Source organism: Micropterus salmoides, unplaced genomic scaffold (genome assembly GCF_014851395.1).
Source record: "Micropterus salmoides isolate LMB-PRFRI ecotype aquatic unplaced genomic scaffold, ASM1485139v1 Ms_hic_scaffold_17, whole genome shotgun sequence".
Taxonomy (NCBI): domain Eukaryota; kingdom Metazoa; phylum Chordata; class Actinopteri; order Centrarchiformes; family Centrarchidae; genus Micropterus; species Micropterus salmoides.
In genome coordinates this window covers 5,524,132-5,533,947 of record NW_024040817.1, presented here as the reverse complement: position 1 = coordinate 5,533,947, position 9,816 = coordinate 5,524,132, and the positions used below count along the sequence as shown (strand labels likewise).

Sequence of the window (9,816 nt, the reverse complement as noted above, 5' to 3'; positions counted from 1 at the left end):
ACAAAAAACAAAAACATCTTCTGGATAAAAGATTTGTTAAACAAAGTAAAAACATGTATTAGCGTAAAAGAAGTTCACTTTTCTGAGGCGGTAAATGTTTGTTGTCCTTCAGCTTCAGCACATTGGGCACAAAAAATACTATTTAGATGTATTTTCACAGCCTTCGTCTTTCAGCTGTCCTTCTGGTAAATGATTTGTTAAAGATTTATTACAGCTTTTATATAAATATTATAAAGAAAACTGCAGTTTTTACGTTGTAAATATATTTTTGATAAGTTTGATATTCATCATTCATAGTTGTCATTTACACTGGGGACGCTGGGGACGCTGGGGACACTGGGGACACTGGGGACATGTCCCCACCACTTTTCTTTTGTTAAAAAAACACGTTCTGAAATATAGCTTGGAGTTAATAACAAATGACAATAACTTTTGAAAGGTTTATTTACATATTAAGAAAACATGCAATGCAATTAAAATATAGAAGAAACAAACGTGCATCGTCCAGAAAACGTAACTTGCAGCAGCACGTTAACAACTTGTGGCCAAGGTTTCTCCCTGTGAACATGACAAAGAGGAGGAGAGACTAAACCAGGCCTCAGCTGGGACGATGTTACAGGAGAAAAGTTGATCTGCAGGAGAAACAGATCTGAGAGCTGCTCTCACTTAGATTCTGTTAGATTTATATATTTTGAAATGCCACCTGAATTCTGTGTTTCCTTTAACATAAATAAAAACATTTCCACCAGACATTAGTGCAGAAACGTTCAGCAGAATGAAGGAAATGAAATACTCAAACATCTCGGCATTGAGGAATTCTTTAAAACAGTGTTCTCGTTCTCGTGAACCTAAGAGTGTCTCTTCACCGGCCTAATCTGAGCCCCTGTGTTCCCACCACTTCTCAACACAAAGTGACGCCCGTGGAGTGATCGCATCTGACCTGCAGCATCGTCCACTGTGTCGAGTTAAAGGGAAGGTCATCCGTCTGGATTTGGTTTGAACTCCAGCTGAACTTCTTCACCGTCTGCAGGACTTCATGCAAATAGCAACTGAATGCATGAACGGGCTGGTGTACCTAATAAAGTGGCCGCTGTGTCAAATGTCAAACAATAATGACTGAAGTAGAGTAAATAAAATTAAAGCAGATGAGACGATGATGTTAAAGTAATCTTTCACAGATTCAGAGGAAGCAGTAAGGAGTGCATCACTGCTGACGAGACAACATCCAACAGCTTCCTCTTTTTACACTTCAGACTTATTTCAGAACACAGAAGGACAGAAGGTCCGCGGAGGACATGGACCTCTCTCTTTGCAAATGATGCTAAAGTAGCTCGTGTAGAAACCAGCCGTCGGTCAGAGTCCTGCAGTCAAACATCTCTGAGGAACAGCAGAGACGCTGGAAGCAGCAGGTGAGTGATGGAAGCAGTCGGTACAACAGGAGTCGTATCTGGGTTAACTTTAAGAGGACCACGCGCTTTATTCCTTCTTATGTCTTACTTTTTATTTAGTACTTTTTATGTAATCATTTATGGTTTGTCTGTCCAGCACTTTGTGCCCACCTTGGATGTTTAAAGTGCTCTGTAAATAAATTTTGATTGATTGATGAGCTTTTTAAGACCTGGCTTCACCCTGAGAGGCAGAGACAGAAAATGACCGACTACTCTGGTACTCGATTGCAGTTTGTGATATTTTCTAACTTCCTCACTTTAAACGTGCAGAGTTGCTGCTTATCTTTGTCATATATGGAGGAAAACTGAATATCTTTGGGTTTTAGGAAGATCACCTCCAGCCCCCTAAAGGATTACAGGCAGTTTGCACCATTTTCTGATAAAATATCAAAAATAAAATCAGCTCAGGGTGGAAATGTGCTGCAGATTAACCGATAACAAACCTAATTTTCAGTTAAAAGCCTAATTTGGTCAACAAAACAAACATCTAATGTCACAGATATATGACAGAACAAAACCACACTGCTGTGGCGTGAACAGAAATGGGAGAAAGTTTCTGGAGACGCCCGAGTGATTTTTGGGAACTGAGACTAACTCTCAGACCTGGATAGAGTTCTGCTGGAAGAACATAAGACGGTATTCTGTGACTCTGAAATTAAACTTTATTCAAAGGAACAGGACGACTTCTGGAAGCTGTGTGTGACGTCGTCCCCGGTTCCTTCAGGGAGCCGGAGCGCAGCCTCACCAAGCTGCAGACCCTCAACACCTGGTTTCCCTCATGTTCTCTTCATTTTCATTCCAGCAGTTTTGATCCTGTAGATCGGCATGTCAGCGATGGGACGTTTCCTCGTCTTCCTTCTGTCCTTCCTGCTTCATTTTAACCCCTCGCTGGCTTACTCACTAAAAAACTGCACTGCTGCTTTTGCTGTTAACGTGATCAGGGTGGAATGCACACATCGTGGCCTCGCTGCTGTTCCAGATGACATCCCCAAAAATGCAACGTCTCTAGATCTCAGCTCTAATCGCATTCTAAAGATAAACAGGACAGACTTAAGCAGCTTAGCAAAGCTCACATCTTTAAATACTGAAAATAACCACCTGGCACATGTAGATAATGGAGCTTTTGCAGGCTTGCCGTTAATGGAGCTTAAAATGGGTTCGAACAAACTCACAAACCTGACAGACAACATGTTTCAGGGCCTGTGGACATTAATTTATCTGTCTGCGGAGAAAAACCATCTTGCATACATCTCCCCGCTGGCCTTTCAGCCCCTGATCAGCTTACAGAACGTAGTGCTGAATTACAACCGACTACATCAAATGAGCAATATCGTGCCAATCTTACAACTACCAAACTTAAAGGAGCTGTACCTCGATTTTAACCACTTCACCTCCATTCAGTCAGATGACCTGCCTTTTAACAAATCAAACCTCAGGACACTGATGATGATCGGTAATATACTGACAAAGTTCAGCATTAGAAGAGACATTTTTCCTCATCTTCAGTCCATCTTTATGAGTACCGGGACTGACTTTGAGTGGGATGTACCAGACGCGACCTTTCTGAGGAGCCTAACTGCTTTGGATTTATTTGGTTTTGATAGTGGTAGTGATACGTACAGAATGATGCTGAAGAGTGCTGAGTCGGTGAGGGAACTGTCAATGAGTGTTATGAAGAATCAGCTAGATGAAGATCTGGTAGACATCGCCTGCCAACTTCCTACTCTGACAAGTCTTGAATTGAGCAACAATAATGTTAACAGCATAAACAACACATTCCTGCAGTCCTGCTCCCAACTTATTGAGCTGGATTTATCATATAATTCTCTGGAAGAGCTGTCTGAGTTTTCACTCAGCTCTATGAAACAGCTCAGACGTCTGGACTTAAATACAAACTTCCTGTCTAGGGTGCCACCCGCCCTCAAAAGCCTCTCCACGCTTGAAATACTAGATCTGAGTGTTAACTTCATCAGTGAGTTAGGTTGCTCTGATTTTCTAAACTTGACAAGATTAACGACACTAGATCTCAACCAGAATCGCATTTCAACACTCAATGGATGTGTTTTTCAAGATTTGAAAGATTTGAAAGTCCTGAATATGGGAGAAAATAGCATTCATTTACTTATTGATTTCTTCAAAGTGAATTTACAGAAACTAGAAGTTTTGAATTTGCACATGAATTCTTTGAAGCAGCTGAAAACAGGCGACTTTAGGAATCTGTCTTCCCTCAGGTCTTTGAATTTAGAATCTGAGAAATGTTACGTTGCCCATAAAGGGGCTTTTGAAGGACTGACCAACCTTCACTCTCTTAGTGTTACACCATTTTTTGCAGATGTATTGAGTTTTACAGGACTGGAAAACCTAGAAATTCTCCAACTGCATCTCAGATCTTTGTTGAAAAGCGACGGTTCTCATCAGAAAAAGTATCCCCCTTTTTCCAAATTACCTTCCTTGAAGAGCCTTCTGATAGAAAACTCTGGAGGCTTTTATCACATCTCCCCAGATTTGCTCAAGGATCTAAAGTCTCTAGAGTACTTTGCAGCAGAGAACTTCTTCACAGAGCCCCCTCACCCAGACACATTTAAATACACTCCTCACCTGACGAGTCTTCAGATAATTCAAAGTGACCTGCAAAACTTAAACCCTGACTTGTTTCAGCCAATCCCAAACCTGCAGGCTCTCGACCTTTCCCAGAACAAGCTCAGATCTTTGGATTTTCTGTCCCAGGTCAACCTGTCTTCACTCAGCCAGTTGTCACTGAGACAGAATAAGTTGACAGTGATCAATGAGACCATCCTCCAGTCTCTCCCTGCACTAACATTCCTGGACCTGTTCGGTAACCCTTTAACTTGTAACTGCTCTAACGCCGGCTTTATCCAGTGGGTGAAGAACAACAACCAAACTCAGGTTGTTAACGCCTACCAGTACCACTGTTCCTTTCCTTCCATTCAACAGGGAACCAGGTTGCTGGACTTTGACATCCAGTCCTGTTGGATGGACGTCGGCTTCCTCTGCTTCATTTGCAGCACTTGTCTGACTTTGCTAACTCTTCTCGCTGCCTTCGTCTTCCACTTTCTGAGGTGGCAGCTAGCCTACGCATACTACCTCTTCCTGGCCTTCCTCTATGATAGCAGGAAGAAGAAGAAGAACAGAGCTCCTCACCAATACGACGCCTTCATCTCCTACAACGTTCACGACGAGGCCTGGGTTTACAGAGAGATGCTTCCAGTGCTGGAAGGAGAGCAGGGCTGGAGGCTCTGTCTGCACCACAGAGACTTCCAACCAGGTAAACACTTCTTCTGCCTGTGTGTTTGTCTCTTTGCTGGTACGCTGTAAATCCTTAGATAGGGTTGGATCTGTAAATTTTTCTACGTACTCAAAACCGTCAATCTGACAAGCAAACGCACTTTGCCAAGGAGTGCGATGGTAAGAAAGTAAGCAGGGTTTGAACATCTTCTTCTGCCGCACTTGTGCGTACATCCAATTACAACAACTTGAATGTTTTTGAAGGACTGTCTGAAAATGCGCTCCGATATTCCCTATTTGTGTGATTTGCAGCACCTCTTCCCTTTCTAAGAGGGCAGGCTTCCCTTCACGTTTGGACTTTCGTTAAGAGGTATAAATACTTTTATCATTAGATGTGTTCAGACAACGCATTGTACGAACTAATTAGTTTAAAGCATAGCGTTTTGGTTGGAGGTTTTTGGGGTACTTGTGGCCCTCTTGAATTAGCCATTCCAGTCCATTGTGCAAATTTAAACCGGTTGGAGCTTCAGTTTTTGAGCCTATAGGCTCTTGTTTGGAAGGGAAACCTGTGGAAAACATAACTAAGTTATTAATTATGACATTACATCTTAGTCCCTTGGTCACACACCTCAAACACCTGAGTAGACTGAGGATCTACTTTGTAGTGATACCATTAGATGTCTTCTCGTTTATCTTGCACACTTGGGTAAAAAGAGGAGCTGACCTTTCAACGGATCACCACCTGGTGATTATTAGATGGAGACTACCGAACAGATGGTGGAGGTCGCTTTCCACATTGTCTACTGGGGGCATGCAATCTGAGTCAGATGTCCAAAGCCTTCATTGCAGAGATGATAACCTGTGCCTGTACAGGTCTCAGTCCTAAAGGGATTGGTTTGCTCAGGGAACGCCTGAAAAAGCGTTCGGAATTAGGAAGGTTAGGATTAGAATGAATGTATCATGTGTATTAGTAGGAAGCACAACACATCCTGAAGGTGTTCAGTTAGGACTTTTTTAGTTGGCCTAAGATCGCCTCTGTTTCAAGGTTCTGGAAAAGAGGCTTTAGTGAATTGTAGAACCTCTGATTCAGGAAGATCAGTGAGGTTTGTATCCTAGTTGTAGAAAGGTGGGGCAGCTCTTTCGTCTTGCAGGTCTGGAGAGATCATGGGGGTTTGCCCACACAGTCTACATGTGTTTCGCAAACTTGGACAAGGCTTGTGATCCTGTCCCTTGAGGTATTGTGGGGAGAAAATGCAAGAATATGAGGTGCCTTCTCTATATGCCAGACAGTCCCGGCGCATTCTCATCTCAGTGCGTCATTACCAACGCTTTCAGACAGCTCGACAATGTGTAATTATTTTATGCTAAAGGTACCCTTCAGAGTCCATCTGCAGCAACACAAAGGAGGCTAACCCTACCTGCTAGCACATCAGCCGTGAAGCTGATGTGCTAGCAGGTAGGGTTAGCCGGTCGATATGCATAAAGTCAGTGACTTAGGTTTAGGCACTAACATTTCTGATGGTTATTGTAAGGGTGGGGGTGTTTGGGAGGCTTTCAACACCTTTAACACAAACATAGCTAGCTAGGCCTGTACGAGATGCCCCAGAGTGTCTCCCACAGACGCTACCTTTAGCGTCAAATAACTACGCTTTGTCACTTTTTCTGAAAGCGTCAGTATTGGACGCCCTGAGATGAGAATGGGCTAAATGTCCAGTATGCTTCACACAATCTAGTTCGTACAAAGCGTTGTCCAAACATATCTCTTGTAACTGACAACGCTCACATGACTTCCACTCTCAGCTGCTCTTGTGTGAACAACTCTAAAGCTGATGATACACAGGGTAACTTTTAGAGCAATCGTGCAGGGTAATAAGTAAAGATTACTATCGTAATCCCCTTCCCCCACCACTCCACCACCACATAGTCAGACTTGCCACTAGCAAGATTGCCCAGCAACATTGCTCAAAAAGTTGCCCCGTGTATCATCACCTAAAGATATTTAAATTTGTTAATTGGATTTAGTCACTAATCCCAGAGGGTCTTAAGCGCCCCACAAAGCTCCAGTGTTCAGTATGCTTCAAACAAACTAGTTAATTGTTCGTGTTGTCCAAACACTTCAAAAGGCAAGAGTGTAAATACCACTTCCCCAATGTCCACACTCAAAGCAACATGTCTATTGAGTCCTGTTAACCTACCAGAATAGATCCAAACTCCTGGCTCCTGTCCCGTGGGTGGTGTCACCGTGTTCATGTAGTTCTACAGCAGAACTCATTTTGTAGTTTTCCTACAGTGAGTCTGGACTGTTGTCTCCACAGGGAAGCCCATCATGGACAACATCACAGACGCCATCTATGGCAGCAGGAAGACCGTCTGTGTGATCAGCCAGCGCTACCTGCAGAGCGAGTGGTGCTCCAGAGAGATCCAGATGGCCAGGTGGGGGCGCTACCTCTCTGCACTCACATACAGCAACACCTCTGCTCTTATCTCACAGCCATCCTAACCTGATTCAGTCCTCTGAATCTGAATTGAGCGTGCTAAGATATGATCAGACAAGTCAGGGGTCCTCACGGTCTGTCCTGTTTGTGTTGCTACAGCTTCCGCCTGTTTGACAAGCACAAGGACGTTCTGATCCTGCTGTTTCTGGAGGAGATCCCGGCCCAGCAGCTGTCTCCGTACTACCGCATGAGGAAGCTGGTGAAGGGACGCACCTACCTGAGCTGGCCGCAGGCCGGCCAACACAAAGGAGTCTTCTGGCAGAACGTCAGCAGAGCTCTGGAGACCGGGGACGCTCCCACAGAGACCGCAGACCTCCTGACTGGACCGGCAGGATGCTGAGTATATTACCGGACCACAGCAGAGAGTATCTGCGGAGCTTCACAGGCTGGATGATCAGAACCAAACAGGAGCTAAAAGACATGGAGCAGAACATGAATACATTGTTTCTTGCTACATTGCTTTTGTTCCCACTTTGGGGGCGAGTTCCTGAACCTAAATTTGGGCTCTGATCAGGAAGTGATACTAAATCAAAGTTCAGATACTTTTGGGGAATGAAATACAACAGCTGGTGTTCAGCATTGTAATTAACAGTGCTGGAAAGCAATTAAGAAGATTTACTCAAGTACTGTTAAGCACAATGATGAGTATTTAAATTTTATGCTATTTTAAACTTCTACTTCTCTAAAATTCTGAGGAAAATACATTTTACCCCAGTACATTTATCTGACCAATTTAGTTAAATGACCATTCTGCCCAATTTTTACTTTAGTGCTGCTGTTAATAACTTGTAGTTTTACTTGAGTGAAATGTGGAATGTAGGACTTTTGCTTGTAGTATTTTCACAGAGTGGTATTTCCACTCTAGCCATGAATGGATCCAGGACTTTCTTGCTTTTTTTACAGATTTTGAATCAATGTCGATAAGTTCAAATGTTGAAAAATGTTCAAAATGTGAATCATTTCCTTGTGAGCTGGTTTGAAGTGTTTAAGTTTACGGTGTGTGTTGGAGGTGAATCGCTGCAGTGTGATGTTGAAGAGTAAGAGACGATGTACCGCATGTACATATATACATGTAGAAGATGAATTTCTGATACTTTGAGTATCAGCAAGTAAACACAGAAATCACTTTTCAGGAAAAAAAGCAGAATTTTCTTAATCGCTCAGTTCTGACAATTTTCAGTTGAAACGCTTTGAAATAGAAATCAATGAATCAATGCAAACAAATTTAACAATGTTTTGAAAAGTTGAGATAAAGTGAGTACCATAAAATGGTTTGTCTTGTTCTCTTTTATCTGTAAAACACAAAAACAAAATGTGGATTTGGAGAATTCTGACAAATTTTAAATTGATCTTCATCCGACGGAAGTGAAGCTCTGAATGTTGCTTCTGCTCGTCAGTGATCACATTAGATCATTTTAATATTCTAAAGGTAAAGTTTTAAGGCCTTAAATCTCCAGATTTGAATTTAGAGATTTAAGGGAGCCTGTGTCAGGGTTTGGTGTGTACTTGGCTGGCTTTAGGCACCAAAAGTACTTGGTTGGCTTTAGGCACCAAAAGTACTTGGTTGGGTGTAGGCACCAAAAGTACTTGGTTAGGTTTAGGTACCAAAAGTACTTGGTTGGGTGTAGGCACCAAAAGTACTTGATTGGGTTTAGGTACCAAAAGTACTTGGTTGGGTGTAGGCACCAAAAGTACTTGGTTGGGTTTAGGTACCAAAAGTACTTGGTTGGGTTTAGGCACCAAAAGTACTTGGTTGGGTTTAGGTACCAAAAGTACTTGGTTGGGTGTAGGCACCAAAAGTACTTGGCTGGGTGTAGGCACCAAAAGTACTTGATTGGGTTTAGGTACCAAAAGTACTTGGTTGGGTTTAGGCACCAAAAGTACTTGGCTGGGTGTAGGCACCAAAAGTACTTGGTTAGGTTTAGGTACCAAAAGTACTTGGTTGGGTTTAGGCACCAAAAGTACTTGGCTGGGTGTAGGCACCAAAAGTACTTGGTTAGGTTTAGGTACCAAAAGTACTTGGTTGGGTGTAGGCACCAAAAGTACTTGGCTGGGTGTAGGCACCAAAAGTACTTGATTGGGTTTAGGCACCAAAAGTACTTGATTGGGTTTAGGCACCAAAAGTACTTGGTTGGTTGGGTTTAGGCACCAAAAGTGCTTGGTTGGGTTTAGGTACCAAAAGTACTTGGTTGGGTTTAGGCACCAAAAGTACTTGGTTGGGTTTAGGTACCAAAAGTACTTGTTTGGGTTTAGGCACCAAAAGTACTTGGTTGGGTTTAGGCACCAAAAGTGCTTGGTTGGGTTTAGGTACCAAAAGTACTTGGTTGGGTTTAGGCACCAAAAGTACTTGGTTGGGTTTAGGTACCAAAAGTACTTGTTTGGGTTTAGGCACCAAAAGTACTTGGTTGGGTTTAGGTACCAAAAGTACTTGGTTGGGTTTAGGTACCAAAAGTACTTGGTTGGGTGTAGGCACCAAAAGTACTTGGCTGGGTGTAGGCACCAAAAGTACTTGATTGGGTTTAGGTACCAAAAGTACTTGGTTGGGTTTAGGCACCAAAAGTGCTTGATTGGGTTTAGGTACCAAAAGTACTTGGCTGGGTGTAGGCACCAAAAGTACTTGGCTGGGT

The 9,816-nt window shown here is 42.9% G+C and overlaps 1 protein-coding gene across 2 annotated transcripts; it reads left to right on the top strand.

Annotated features, from left to right (window-relative positions):
* Positions 1-1,266: 1,266 nt before the first annotated feature.
* LOC119906889 (toll-like receptor 13) lies at positions 1,267-8,458 on the top strand. 2 transcript variants are annotated; one of them, XM_038724327.1, is made up of 4 exons: positions 1,267-1,409; positions 2,254-4,734; positions 7,010-7,127; positions 7,289-8,458. In XM_038724327.1, exons 2-4 carry the CDS (start codon positions 2,274-2,276, stop codon positions 7,527-7,529), a joined length of 2,820 nt encoding a protein of 939 aa, XP_038580255.1. In that variant the 5' UTR covers positions 1,267-1,409; positions 2,254-2,273; the 3' UTR covers positions 7,530-8,458. The 2 variants fall into 2 exon arrangements, with proteins under 2 accessions (XP_038580255.1, XP_038580256.1); XM_038724328.1 differs by having other exon boundaries at positions 2,251-4,734.
* Positions 8,459-9,816: the final 1,358 nt, after the last annotated feature.